The sequence below is a fragment of the Bombina bombina genome, chromosome 2, assembly GCF_027579735.1.
Source record: "Bombina bombina isolate aBomBom1 chromosome 2, aBomBom1.pri, whole genome shotgun sequence".
Classification (NCBI taxonomy): domain Eukaryota; kingdom Metazoa; phylum Chordata; class Amphibia; order Anura; family Bombinatoridae; genus Bombina; species Bombina bombina.
This window is the reverse complement of record NC_069500.1, coordinates 974,295,716-974,311,364: the sequence shown is the minus strand read 5'-3', so window position 1 is coordinate 974,311,364 and position 15,649 is coordinate 974,295,716. Positions and strand designations below refer to the sequence as shown.

Sequence of the window (15,649 nt, the reverse complement as noted above, 5' to 3'; positions counted from 1 at the left end):
CACGAGGCTTCTATGTGCAGCAACCAATCATTAACTAGTGAGCATATCTAGATATGCTTTTCATCAAAGAATTTCAAGAGAATAAAACAAATTAGATAATATAAGTAAATTAGAAAGATGTTTAAAATTGCATTCTCTTTCTAAATCATAAAAGAAAAAATGTGGGTGGCATGTCCCTTTAAAGCTGCAGACACCCTAGAAATTCACCAAGGACAAAGAGGAACTCTAGGGGTTAAAGGCTGGATTATTTTGGGTAGTGAGTCATCACACATAAACCACAATCTATCTGCTTGCAATTAGATCATTTGACAGTTTGACTACTTGGATTAGATTCTGTGATGCAAGAATTAAGACAAATAAGGTCCAGTATCTTTATCATGGAACAAATAATTTCTGATATGGAAGATCAACATCAAATACTGTTAAAAAATGTATCTAGATTGTCTGAAGAGAACAAACTTTTACCAGCTAAGGTTGAAGATCTAGAAAACGAAATACAGACGTAATAATTTGAGTAAAAGGATTGCCTGAAACAATACCATCTTCAGAATTAATTCATTTTGCGGAAAAAATGAAAATATGTAATGATATTTATTCTAGTATATTTTTTTCTGCTTTGCTAGTAGCACCTGCCTATAGCTATTTTTAAATTAAAGGGAGAGTCTAGTCCAAAATAAACTTTCATGATTCTGATAGGGCATGTAATTAAAAACAAAATCCAATTGACTTTTATCACCAATTTTGCTTTGTTCTCTTGGTATTCTTAGTTGAAAGCTAAACCTAGGAGGTTCATATGCTAATTTCTAAGCCCTTGAAGGCCACCTCTTCTCAGGGCATTTTTTCACCACTAGAGGGTGTTAGTTCATGTGTGTCATATAGATAACACTGTGCTCACACACGTGGAGTTCCTAGGAGCCAGCACTGATTGGCTAAAATGCATGTCTGTCAAAAGAACTGAAAAAAAGGGGGCAGTGTTCAGAGAACTACATACAAGATAATCACAGAGGTAAAAAGTGTATTTATATAAATGTTTGGGTTATGCAAAACTAGGGAATGGGTAATAAAGGGATTACATATATTTTAAAACAATAAAAATTCTGGTGTAGAGTGTCCCTTTAAAGTTTTATGCTTCTGGGATATTTCACTATGCTGTCATTGAGCTTAAAGTAACAGAATAAGTATTTTCAAGCTGCAGTGGAGTATATGTGCTTTTGAATATGTAGCAATAATGAAATAACAGTCCTCAGGATTTGAGTACAATTGTAACATATTGGCTTATTACTTGCCTAAAAGCCAATGGTACAGGGCTCTGCTTATAAGATATATGGTCCGGACAACCCTGATATTTGCCTGAAAGACTTAGTGAAAGTGCTGTTCTACAAGGTTGGTGACAGAAAGTTAATGTATTTTTAAGGAGAGCAATCATCTAGTTGCATTTTGTGTTTGCTGATCTCTGCAAACTTGTGTGCATTTTGTGTTGCTTTGAAAATAACACTGCTTTAACAGGCAATGGACAGGCAATGGACAGGCAATGGACAGGCAATGGGCACAATACCTAAATCTTTAATTTCATAAATGTTAAAAGATGGCTCATATTAGATTGGCTGTCTCTCTGCTTCAAAGCTTGCACTGATGGGTAACTTAACTGTTGCACTTTAAAAAACATTTAAAGCAGATTAACACAGAGGCATCTCAGTTCTTTACAGGTCTTAGGTTGTTCATTGCATTATACGTTTTATACATCTTTTGAATGCATTTTTAGTAAATGATATTCTATTTTTTTTAGTTTATTTATTGAGAGGCCAAAAGTAGTATTATCTTGACTACTAGGTGGCACAAGCTTCAGTGTAAGTTCTAAGGTACATATAATAATCAAAAGTAGTAGTGATACATTAAATGTAATTGCCCTATTAAGTTGGTAATATTTTTATAGATCAGTTAAAATTTAGGGAAGTGTTTGGCAACAGCTTTTTTCACTTGCTTTCAGATTCCTCCTAACCCTCCTGGATCTTGCTGGATTTTCTGGGAGGCCTGTCTGCTGTCCCACCTGCAACTTGAACAGGTCAGGGCAAATATACAATTTTCCATAGGCTGCCCGGGCTACCCCTACAACCCATTCATGGGCTTTTCTGTAGCTTAAGGGACATAATACTCATATGCTAAATCACTTGAAACTGTTGCAGTATAACTGTAAAAAGCTGACAGGAAAATATCACCTGAACATCTCTATGTAAAAGAGGAAGATATTTTACCTCACAATCTCCTCAGCTCAGCAGAGTAAGTTCTGTGTAAAAAGTTATAATTCAGCTGCTCCCAGCTGCAGGTAAAAACAAATAAAATATAAAGAAATGAACAGCAGCCAATCAGCATCAACAGTGCTGAGGTCATGAACTCTTTTACTGTGATCTCATGAGATTTCACTTAACTCTCATGAGATTTCATTGTAAACTTCCTTACACTGAATAGGGAAATAATATGAGTGTGCACGAATGCTCGCTTCTTCCACTGTCCCAGGACAGGCATACTGATTTGCTGCTTAGAAGTCCTTTACAATGGGATGTGGCTACTGAGGAATTTTTGAGGTAAAATATCTTTCTTTTTTACATAGAGACGTTCAGGTGATATTTTCTAGTCAGCTTTTTACAGCTATACTGCATCACTTTCATAGCCCTTTAGTTGTTCTAACAGTATCCGCTGAACTAAGCAGGGAAACTGTTTATATCTGGTCTTCAAGTGTTCTTTAAGAAAACAGGCCTGAAAAACACTACTCTAAACTAACCAGCAAAACTCACAATGAACACAGTGAGTTTATGATTAGCACATTTTATTAGTTGAAAGCATTTAATCAAGCCATTGGTATTTTTAACTCTACAACTATCTAGTGGTAATTACTGCTTGAAATTACTGATGCATTCATGGTTTACTTAATCAATTCACAGCCAAAACATGTGGTTTCCTTATTCTAGAAAATGTATATAAGCATGGCCAATTTCCTTCTGTTTTTACTTAGTGAATGGACAGTATTTACACTTGTTACTCAAATTCTAACACTATGATTACATTTAATTATTACTGTTGACCTTATAAACCTATGTCTTTTGCATAAGCACAGAAAAGCGAACATATGTTCAGTAGCTATTTTCAGCATACTATTCAAAGCGTGCATTTCCCAACCATTTAATTCCACTAACTTCCCAGCCAATTCATTACACAACAAGTTTTGATTAAAAACACTTTCTGCCTGGAGCTACTTTTCCACTGAGCCATTATGGGAACATGAAACACAAATTGACCTAATTTAGGTTTAACTTTTGTCTTTTTATCTCTTTAAAAAAAAAAGAAAAAAAAAAGTTGCTGAAATGCATCTTGCATATAACCATAATAAAATATATATAATCTATGTTTTTTTTAACATTACATTGTAATAGAGGGTTGAAATATGTATTTAATATTCAAAAGATACATATTATCTAGCACCAATAGTCCGTACAATAAACTAATTCAGCCCATGGTTTTGCTGGCTGCCGCCATTGAAAAAAAAAACAACTAATTTTTTTCCCAAGCTCCCAATGCCTTAAAGAGACACTGAACCCAAATTTTTTCTTTCGTGATTCAGATAGAGCATGCGATTTTAAGCAACTTTCTAATTTACTCCTATTATCAAATTTTCTTCATTCTCTTGATATGTTTATTTGAAAAGCAAGAATGTAAGTTTAGATGCCGGCCCATTTTTGGTGAACAACCTGGGTTGTCCTTGCTGATTGGACAGCACCAATAAACAAGTGCTGCCCATGGTTCTGAACCAAAATTTGCTGGCTCCTTAGCTTAGATGCCTTCTTTTTCAAATAAAGATAGCAAGAGAACGAAGAAAAATTGATAATAGGAGTAAATTAGAAAGTTGCTTAAAATTGCATGCTCTATCTGAATCATGAAAGAAAAAAAAATTGGGTTTAGTGTCCCTTTAAGAAAAATGATGGGAGGAACACATCTGCGTTAGCACGGCCTGAACCCCCCTGCGCTCTGCAGAAGTGTGCTCTGCTGCAATTAAAGAAAGGGGTCCCAGGTTCCCAGCACACAATGGAAATGGATGCTGAATAGCACATGTGTTAGCGCAGCTCTGGGAATATGCCTCCTCTAATAGTGTGGCCTCACTCTGCCTGCAATAGCGCGACCGCTCCACAGCACTCAGCACACCCCTGTAATTGCATGCTCTGCCAGACTCCCTGCAAGTTACAGGAAATGAGGGCTGAAACGAGTTAATGTGACCCGGGCCCCCTGACCCACTAGGCCCCTGACAGCAGTGACCCCTTTCACTGCTAAATGTAGAAGAAAATGGTAATTATATCAGAAGTGTGATGATTGAAAAAGCCAGCTTTTGAAATGTTTTTTTAAAGCTAATAAAATAGCAGATTTGTGCAGGAAAAAAACATATTATTGCCAATTTACAGTTGTTTAAAGATATACCTACTGTCTGTATGTTGACGGATTTCATGAAGGTTAAGTTCACAAGAAGATATCTTGTTCTGCAGTGACTTCATCAATACCACATCAAGATCTTCTAAGTTATAAACCTTAAAAGCCTGAAATGAAAAATGAACAAAGTTAGAACAAGAATATGTTGTGCAGGGCTGGATTTTACATTAGACAATTTAGCCAGTTGTCAATAGCCCTCTCAGAGGGACCTTGTTACACTTTTTGTAGTGACATGATTTTACAATGCACCCAGTTAAGAGACAGAAGAGAGATGCTGGCATCCACGCTAAGCAATTTGCATACTAGTGCCAGTGTGCCCTTAAGTGGTGTTTCTGATAGGCAGATATTTAAAATTGTGCAGTTTTCCTTGTATAGTTAGTGGAAGTAATAAGTAAATGGTGTAGCTAGGCATATCTGAGCCATCTGGACTCATCGACATTCTTTCTTACAGGGACAGTGTAGTCAAAATTAAACTTTCAAGATTCAGATAGGGCATGCAATTTTTAACAACTTTCCAGTTTACTTTTATCATCAAATTTGCTTTGTTCTCTTGGTATTCTTTGTTGAAAGATAAACCTAGATAGGCTCATATGCTAGTTTCTAATCCCTTAAAGGCCACTTCTTATCTCATTGCATTTTGGCAGTTTTCCACAGCTAGACAGCGCTAGTTCATGTGTGTTATATAGATAACATTGTGCACACTCCTGCAGTTACCTATGAGTCAGCACTGATTGGCTAAAATGTAAGTCTGTCAAAAGAACTAAAAAAGGTGTCAGTCTGCAGAGGCTTAGATACAAAGTAATCACAGAGGTAAAAAGTGTATTACTATAACCGTGTTGGTTATGTAAAACCGGGGAATGGGTAATAACGGCATTATCTTTTTAAGCAATAACAATTCTGGAGTAAATTGTACCTTTAATTCTGCATACATGATGTATATTTGGTGGTTAAAGGGACATAGAACCCAATTTCTTTCTTCCAAGATTCAGATAGAGCATGCAATTTTAAGCAACTTTCTAATTTACTCCTATTATCAATTTTCTTCGTTGTCTTGCTATCTTTATTTGAAAAATAAGGCATCTAAGCTAAGGAGCCAGACACTTTTTTAATTCAGTACACTGGACAGCACTTGTTTATTGGTGGGAGAATTTATCCACCAATGAGCAAGAACAACCTAGGTTGTTCACCAAAAATGGGCCGGCATCTAAACTTACATTTTTGCTTTTCAAATAAAGATACAAAGAGAATGAAAAAAATGATAATATGAGTAAATTAGAAAGTTGCTTAAAATTGCATGCTCATTCTGAATCACAAAAGAAAAAAATTGGGTTCAGTGTCCCTTTAAGGAAAACTAATTTGTCGCATAAGGGGAATCTATAGTCTATTCTATAAAAAAAAAAAGAAAAAAAAAAGAAAATCAAAATATATGTTTCTCTACATTTTTAATTAGTCGTAGCAATTAAACTTTGCTATATTCTATCATTTATTTTTATTATTATCTTGGATTTTAACTGTGAAAATTGTGTGTTGGGGGATATAACCCCTAATGCAAGTTGTAGTGAATTCTGTAGGATCCAGATTCCTGGGGGTCGATCCGATAAAAATCGTCGCCCGCAAAAGCTGGCAACGCCAATATTTGCGCGGGTTTGGTATCCTATATATGGCGTAACCTAGAAGTTACGCGCGTATATTTCTGCCGTCGCCCGTAGTTTTTTGGGCCATAGGCAGGTATACCAAACCCGCGCAGTTTGGTATCCAATATACAGCGTAAGGACTTACGTGGCGAAAATGGAGAAATCTTACTCCATTTTCACTTCGCCACAAAAAGCAGCCATAAGAAGCCTTACGCTGACTATTGGAGCCCCACAACTCTCTAAACTAGCTGCTAAATAAAAATAACACCTAACGCATGCGCAATGTCTATCTAACTGTCAACCGCGATCTGCTAAATAAAACCTAACACCTAACGCATGCGCAATGTCTATCTACCTGTCAACCGCGATCCCCCGCCGCAATCCCTAATAAAATATTTAACCCCTAAACCGCCGCCATCTACATAAACTAACCCCCTACTGTGAGCCCCTAAAACCGCCGCCATCTACCTTATCTATCCCCTAATCTGACCCCTTACACTGCCGCCACCTATATAAAAATTATTAACCCCTAATCGAATCCCCCTATACCGCCGCCAGCTATATTAATATTATTAACCCCTAATCTAATCCCCCTAAAATAATTATCTCTATTACCAGCCCTTAAAAGGGCCTTTTGCGTGGCATTGCCCCAAAGTAACAGCTCTTTTGCCAGCCCTTAAAAGGGCTTTTGGCGGGGCTTTGTCACAAAGTAAACTGCTCTTTTGCCTACAATCTACATCCCCCTACACCGCGGCCACCTATAATAAATGTATTAACCCCTAATCTAATCCCCCTACACCGCCGCCAGCTATAATAAATGTATTAACCCCTAATCTAATCCCCCTACACCGCCCCCAGCTATAATAAATGTATTAACCCCTAATCTAATCCCCCTACACCGCCGCCAGCTATATTAACTATATTAACCCTAATTATATTAGGGTTAATATAGTTAATATAGTTATTATATTATATATATTAACTATATTAACCCTAATTATATTAGGGTTAATATAGTTAATATCGTTATTATATTATATATATATAAAGTATAATAACCCTATCTAACTCTAACATCCCTAACTAAACTCTTATTAAAATAAATCTAATATTAATATTATTAATTAAAATATTCCTATTTAAATCTAAATACTTACCTATAAAATAAACCCTAAGATAGCTACAATATAATTAATAATTACATTGTAGCTATGTTAGGGTTTATATTTATTTTACAGGTAAATTGTTAATTATTTCAACTAGGTATAATAGCTATTAAATAGTTATGAACTATTTAATAGCTACCTAGTTAAAATAATTACCCAATTACCTGTAAAATAAATCCTAACCTAAGTTACAAATACACCTACACTATCAATAAATTAAATAAACTACAAATATCTATCTAAAAATACAATTAAATAAACTAAACTAAATTACAAAAAAAAACAAACACTAAATTACAAAAAATAAAAAAAAGATTACAAGATTTTTAAGCTAATTACACATATTCTAAGCCCCCTAATAAAATAATAAACCCCCAAAATAAAAAAAAAATCCCTACCCTATTCTAAATTAAAAATAGTTCAAAGCTCTTTTACCTTACCAGCCCTTAAAAGGGCCTTTTGTGGGGGCATGCCCCAAAGAAAACTGCTCTTTTGCCTGAAAAAAAAAACACAATACCACCCCCAAACATTACAACCCACCACTCACATACCCCTAATCTAACCCAAACCCCCCTTAAATAAACCTAACACTACCCCCCTGAAGATCTCCCTACCTTGTATTCACCCCGCCGGGCAGAACTCTTCATCCGATCCGGGCGATGTCCATCCAAGCGGCAAAGAAGAAATCTTCATCACGGCGATGTTTTTCTCCAAGCGGCAGCAAAGTCTTCATCCATCCACCAGCATCTTCCTTCAAGCGGCATCTTGAATCTTCTCTCCACCGACGCGGAGCATCCATCCCGGCCGACGACTGAACGACGAATGAGGTACCTTTAAATGACGTCATCCAAGATGGCGTCCGTCGAATTCCGATTGGCTGATAGGATTCTATCAGCCAATCGGAATTAAGGTAGAAAAATCTGATTGGCTGATTGAATCAGCCAATCAGATTCAAGTTCAATCTGATTGGCTGATTGGCCCTTTTAAGGGCTGGTAAGGTAAAAGAGCTTTGAACTATTTTTAATTTAGAATAGGGTAGGGAATTTTTTTTATTTTGGGGGTTTATTATTTTATTAGGGGGCTTAGAATAGGTGTAATTATCTTAAAAATCTTGTAATCTTTTTTTTATTTTTTGTAATTTAGTGTTTGTTTGTTTTTGTAATTTAGTTTAGTTTATTTAATTGTATTTTTAGATAGATATTTGTAGATTATTTAATTTATTGATAGTGTAGGTGTATTTGTAACTTAGGTTAGGATTTATTTTACAGGTAATTGGGTAATTATTTTAACTAGGTAGCTATTAAATGGTTCATAACTATTTAATAGCTATTATACCTAGTTAAAATAATTAACAATTTACCTGTAAAATAAATATAAACCCTAACATAGCTACAATGTAATTATTAATTATATTGTAGCTATCTTAGGGTTTATTTTATAGGTAAGTATTTAGATTTAAATAGGAATATTTTAATTAATAATATTAATATTAGATTTATTTTAATAAGAGTTTAGTTAGGGTTAGATAGGGTTATTATACTTTATATATATATAATATAATAACGATATTAACTATATTAACCCTAATATAATTAGGGTTAATATAGTTAATGTATATAATATAATAACTATATAAAAGGGACACTGTACCCAAAAAAAAATTTTCTTTCATGATTCAGATTGAGCATGAAATTTTAAGCAACTTTCTAATTTACTCCTATTATCAAATTTTCTTCATTCTTTTGGTATCTTTATTTAAAATGCAAGAATGTAAGTTTAGATGCCGGCCCATTTTTGGTGAACAACCTGGGTTGTCCTTGCTGATTGGTGGATAAATTCATCCACCAATAAAAAATTGCTGTCCAGAGTACTGAACCCAAAAAAAGCATAGATGCCTTCTTTTTCAAATAAAAATAGCAAGAGAACAAAGAAAAATTGATAATAGGAGTAAATTAGAAAGTTGCTTAAAATTGCATGCTCTTTCTGAATTGCAAAATAAATTTTTTGGGTTCAGTGTCCCTTTAACTATATTAACCCTAATATAATTAGGGTTAATATAGTTAATATAGCTGGCGGCGTTGTAGGGGGATTAGATTAGGGGTTAATACATTTATTATAGGTGGCCGCGGTGTAGGGGGATGTAGATTGTAGGCAAAAGAGCAGTTTACTTTGTGACAAAGCCCCGCCAAAAGCTCTTTTAAGGGCTGGCAAAAGAGCTGAATTCTTTGGGGCTTCTTTTCAGGGCTATTTGTAGGGTTAGACTTAGGTTTAGTGGTAGGGATAGTTTAGTATTTTAGGGGTTGAATAATTTAATATAGATGGCGGCGGGGAAGGGGGATTAGATTAGGGGTTAATAATTTTAAAATAGATAGCGGCGGGGTAGGGGCTCACTTTAGGGGGTAGGTAAGGTAGATGTCGGCGGGGTAGGGGCTCACTTTAGGGGGTAGGTAAGGTAGATGGCGGCGGTGTTAGGGGCTCACTTTAGGGTGTTATAGATTTAATATAGCTGGCGGCGGTTTAGGGGTTAATAACTTTATTAGGAAGCGGCGGTTTAGGGGTTAATACATTGTTATTGTTAGGATAGTGAGGGGGGATAGCGGATAGAGGGTTAGACGTGTCGGGCTATGTTAGGGAGGCGTGTTAGACAGTGTGGGTGATTTAGACTTTAGTCAGGTTTTGTAGGCGCCGGCAGTTTCTAACATGCCGCAAGTCACTGGCGACGCCAGAAATTTGTACTTGCGCAGATTTCTGGACATCGCTGGTTTATCTGACTTACGGCACGTTAGCATCCGACGGTGCTGTATATGGGATAGCTCGAGTTGCGAGCTGAAACTGCGGGCGATGCGGGTTCCCTCGCTTACGCCGCAAACTACGATCTATATCGGATCGCGCCCCTAGTATACAACATGCTACTAACATATATGTCATAAGCATAATATAAACATAATACAATGTATGTATCTAGATTATAAAACAGTGCAATTTTTGCAAACAAAATACAATTTTGTATGCATATCTAAAGCAATGCAATGCTTAACTACAGGAATATACACTCACCAGCCACTTTACTAGGTACCCCTGATCAATTGCTTGGTAACAAATTGCTAATCAACCAATCACATGGCAGCAACTAAATGCATATAGGCATCTAGACGTGGTGAAGACGACTTGCTGAAGTTCAAACCGAGCATCAGAATGTGGAAGAAAGGGAATTTTAGTGACTTTGAATGTGGCATGGTTGTTGGTACCAGACTGGCTGTTCTGAGTATTTACAAAATGCTGATATACTGGGATTTTCATGCACAACTATCTCTAGGGTTTACAAAGAATGGTCCAAAAAGATAAAATATCCAGTGAGCAGCAGTTGTGTGTATGATAATGCCTTGTTGATGTCAGAGGCCAGAGGAGAATGGGCAGACTGGTTCGAGATGACAGAAAGGCAACAGTAACTAAAATAACCACTCGTTACAAGCAAGTTATGCAGAATACCATCTCTGAACGCACAACATGTAAAACCTTGAAGCAGATGGGCTACAGCAGCAGAAAACCACACCGGGTGCCACTCCTGTCAGCTAAGAACAGGAAACTGAGGCTAAAATTCGCACAGGCTCGCCAAAATTGGATAATGGAAGATTGGAAAAACGTTGCCTGGTCTGATGAGTCTTGATTTCAGCTGCAACATTCAGATGGTAGGGTCAGAATTTGGCAAAAACAACATGAAAGCATGGATCCATCCTGCCTTTTATTAGCGGTTCAGGCTGGTGGTGGTGGTGGTGTAATGGTGTGGGGGATATTATCTTGGCACCCTTTGGGTCTCTTAGTACCAATTGAGCATTGTTTAAACGCCACGGCCTACCTGAGTATTGTTGCTTACCATGTCCATCCCTTTATGACTACAGTGTACCCATCTCAAACTGGTTTCTTGAACATGAAAATGAGTTCACTGTACTCCAATGGCCTCCACAGTCATCAAATATCAATCAAATAGAGCACCTTTGGGATGTGATGGAACGGGAGATTCGCATCATGGATGTGCAGTCGACAAATCTGCAGCAACTGTGTGATGCTATCATCTCAATATGGACCAAAATCTCTGAGGAATGTTTCCAACATCTGAAATCTATGCCACGAAGAATAAAGACAGTTATGAAGGCAAAAGGGGGTCCAACCCAGTACTAGCAAGGTGTACCTAATAAAGTGGCCGGTGAGTGTATATTGATAGATAAAGATCCATACAGAAGTGAACTCTGTAGCTTAATACTATATAAGGGATAACCTTCATCTGTGTTTATTGACACATCACAGATCCCATAACTCAAGAGGAGTGTTAAATACTCTGTATAAAATAAACACTAAGCTATGTATACTAGCACGCCTACTAAATCCATCCCATTGTTGAGTACACAACTATCTTGGGTGCAAAGTGCACTTCTGTGGGGAGCTAATAGTACTGCTGTTACACCTACCATTTGATTCCTCCTTCTGATGAAGAACATTACACAGCAATTGGTTTACTGAGCACATTTATATATGTGGGGATGCTGATTTCACTCTGAATTCATGAGGACACTCAAACATTTACTTATACAGACAAAGATGCAGCAAGGATTTTGTTTGAACCTGAAAGTGAGGTAGCATAGCCAGAATCTGCTAACAGTATTTACTTGGCTTTACTGAAACTTAAGAAAAAAGAAATACATTTGAAGTTGCAAGGAATTTACCCATCTGATTATCACAGGAAGTGATGTATCCCAAGAGTGTTCAGAATAAAAAATCTACCAACTATTGGTCACACCAACCCTGACTTCTGTAAAAAGTGGTGTGCCATATTGAACAAGTGCTCATTGTATATTATTCTCTTTATGGTTGAGGAAATTAGATCACCACTGGATAAATTAAATATTTTGAGTGATGATAAAAGTGAATTATGGATGGATAAACTAAGCACACAATTAAAGGCATACAAAGAGGCTTTAAGCAAATTAAAAAATAGAAAATTAGAGACTACTACTGAGGATTACAAGGAGAAAAGGGTATATTGTTGGCAACTAAGAGGAGAGGGAAGATGGGAATATAACACTAGGAGGCCTAGACGCCAGCGTTTATACACCAGAAGACCCTTGCAGAAATGTATAGTAGTTCCCGGGTTTGACTCTGATACCCCTCTATTTATTGTAGAGGGGAAACTTACCAGTGCAAGGGAAAAGTTTTTTCACTTGGTTACAACCAGATCAGGAAAACAAAAAAAGAGGCACCCGCACCCATGGAAGGTAGCGTATTGTAGCAAAGCCACCAATCCCCCACAAGTGATGGATAATTTGTGATAAGTGATAAACATCTTAGTGAGGAAGAAAGGAGGCTTCTAAATAAAAATCTCTCATTTGTACTAGCAGCTCCATCTAATGAATGTAATACACATATTGATTTTTTTAAATTCTAATATCTACTTAAGATGAGAGATCAATTTAAGGATTATAAAACAGAGATTATGGAGTCTAAATTTAAGAGCCAAAGGAACTTTAATACTGTTAATCTGAATCCTAGTATTAAAACATTTAGGACCAGATTATGAGTGGAGCGCAAACATTTGCGGGTGAGCAATATCGGGTTTTCGCTTTAGTTTGTGCGCAGGTTAAATTGCGCTGGTATTATAAGTTAAAAGTAAACGTGATTGCTTGAGCGCAATTGAAGTTAATACTTGTCAGGTTAGCGTGTTCTCAGAGCTAATATGTATTTATGAATAAATAGAACATATTCTGCTATGTGCAGAACAATGGAATGTGAAATATTCATATTTTTATGTCCGGTTTGTGCACTTGAGAATATGTAATTGGGTTTGCACGCAATTTCGGTGTTAGTTTTGTTTCCACTTTTTTTCCCCGTTGACTTCTATGAGGGAATAGGTTATCACATCAGGTTACTTTCAACTCGTAACATGAGCGCAACCCGACATGCGCAAAAAAATTAATTCTACTGCAATTAGCAATCTTGCAAAATCACTAAATAATGCTCCACTTGTAATCTGGCCCATATTCGACTAACTTCAACACAGCTTAAAGGGGCATCCAAGATAAAATTCTTTATCAGACCTTGAGATTGTCATCAGACCAGCATATAAGGGTGGTGCCTTGGTGGTTTCTTAACTACAGAGGTTACAGTACGGAAATACACCAACAATTGAATGATACTAATGTGCATCTACCATATACTGTAAGTAAGATCCAACAAAAAGGTAATATACTCTCATTTTGGTTACTCTGGATAAGGGCTTACAGTCCAGCTTGGGGCTCCATTACATATGCGGCGTCGCCCGCAAAAGCTTGCGCCGCCGGTTTTACGCGATTTTGGTATTACATATACGGCGTAGCATCCAAGTTACGAGCGTATATACAACAAATTAGTGGAACAAGATTAGTTCCACTATAAAGTATGCACTTCTAGCACTCTGCTGCCCAGACTTGGGGCTAGTACTACACAGAAAACATAAAATATAACTTTTATTATGACTGAATGTGCATATTATTGTTGTTCAGGTTTAAATAGATAGATATCACACTAGTGCTTCTTCTTATGCAGATCAAATGCCCGTATTGCAGAATCTGTCCGTTAACAGTGCCAACCATCCCTCAATATTTATTTATACAAATATATGTGTTTTATTACATTTATTAGGTAACAGTCACGTTTGTCCAATATTCTTGGTTTTTATCACTATGCTTGTGTTCTCAGGTATTAACTGCAAGTTAATAGTGGTATCAGTATAAGATCTGGCTTATTTATACTACTACTGCTGACACATGAGCTACCGTATTGGTTTTCATTGGAAGCGCCTTGTAAAAATTAGGCATTCACTCATATATGGTTCTCGTGTTATTGCATGTGCCGGAAATCTAAGGTATAAGATGGCTAATGGAACCCTCTTAAAAGTATCCTGTTTGACATACAATGGATATATGTTATGCGGTTTAATTGAATAAACTATAAATAGATATATCTCTTATAGACCACTTAAATCAAGTTTAAGCCAACGTTTGCTGTGTACCTTAAATTCAGGATTTTATGAAATATAGATTGATAAAAATACACACTGTGGCTCATTTGTTACAATAAAATTTAGTACCCGATAGATCGTGTTGGTAACACTATATAAAGATGTGACCTGTGTAACTGTCACTTTGTTATACTATCATTAGTTACTATAAGGATTCGAGTGACAACTTACGGATTTCTTGTCAAATCCTTAATCCTTAGGTTAAAGTACAATACTGTGCACTCGTTCTATTATGATATCAATTGATTAAGTTTAATGATAGTAGGTTTGTAGTTTACGATCTACCAAACATGTTATATCTGGTTTATGGCTAAAGCGTTCTAATATCAAGCACTGGTATTGACTGTTACGCTAAAGAAATATCACTATTATTTAGTTAAGGTTGCTGGCTCCCGAACCCCATATCATATTATCAACTTATTTCTATAAAGATAATGTTTGTGGGTTAAAAAGTTACACTGGTGTGCAGTCATTCAATAGTATGTACCGCTATGCCGCGGCTTGAGCCGCTGGTGTTTACGCTGAAACCCACTCAATTCCTATATATTATATTGTAGTTATATCAAAGGATTAATAAGTTCTACTTCAACATTTGTGTTAAAAAAGGAACGTCTTGCACACTGTTCTGACGCGTTTCGCCCTAACCGGGCTTTTTCAAAGGCCTTTGAAAAAGCTCGGTTAGGGCGAAATGCATCAGAACAGTGTGCAAGACGCTCCTTTTTTAACACAAATGTTGAAGTAGAACGTATCAATCCTTTGCTATAGCTACAATATAATATATATACAAGAATATGTACAAGAATATGTCATAAACATGATAATATTACCTGTTGTTACTGCCATTTCCACACAGGTCATATTATATGTTTTAACAGTATTAGTGTAATAAAACACACCTTACATGAATGTGTATGACAAAGACATGGTAAATAACAGATGACAAGGTTTATGGTGAACTATAATAATATTTATTTATTTTTTGGCTTCTTTGATGAGGGAGCTGAGGTGCCTGTAGTGGATTTCCTTGTTTTCCTGGTTTTAGAAGATTCTGGTGTTTCTGCTGGGGTGCTGGCCACAGATGATAGGCTGGAGGCAGTGTCCTGCTGGTGTGTAAAGTGCTCAACCAACACACCCAAGAGTTGATTTTGTTCTCTCCATCTATTATCCATCTGCATCTGCATATCAGACAGAATTCACATCATCTGTGACTGGTTCTTAACACTTGCACTTAACAATGCTGCCATGTCTTTCTGCAGCTCTATGCTACGTTGTTGTATCCTCTCTTGCCTCCTGAAGAACCTCTCTTGGCCTCTTTGTATGCTCTC

General features: G+C 36.6%; 1 protein-coding gene across 1 annotated transcript in view; it reads right to left on the bottom strand.

Moving 5' to 3' along the window:
- LOC128649929 (B-cell scaffold protein with ankyrin repeats-like) overlaps nucleotides 1-15,649 on the bottom strand; it is an 896,039-nt gene that overhangs the window by 740,297 nt on the left and 140,093 nt on the right. Inside the window, exon 3 of the mRNA XM_053703492.1 lies at nucleotides 4,469-4,580. Within this exon, the coding sequence (XP_053559467.1) occupies nucleotides 4,469-4,538 (70 nt within the window). The 5' untranslated portion in view covers nucleotides 4,539-4,580. The remainder of the gene's footprint in view (nucleotides 1-4,468; nucleotides 4,581-15,649) is intronic.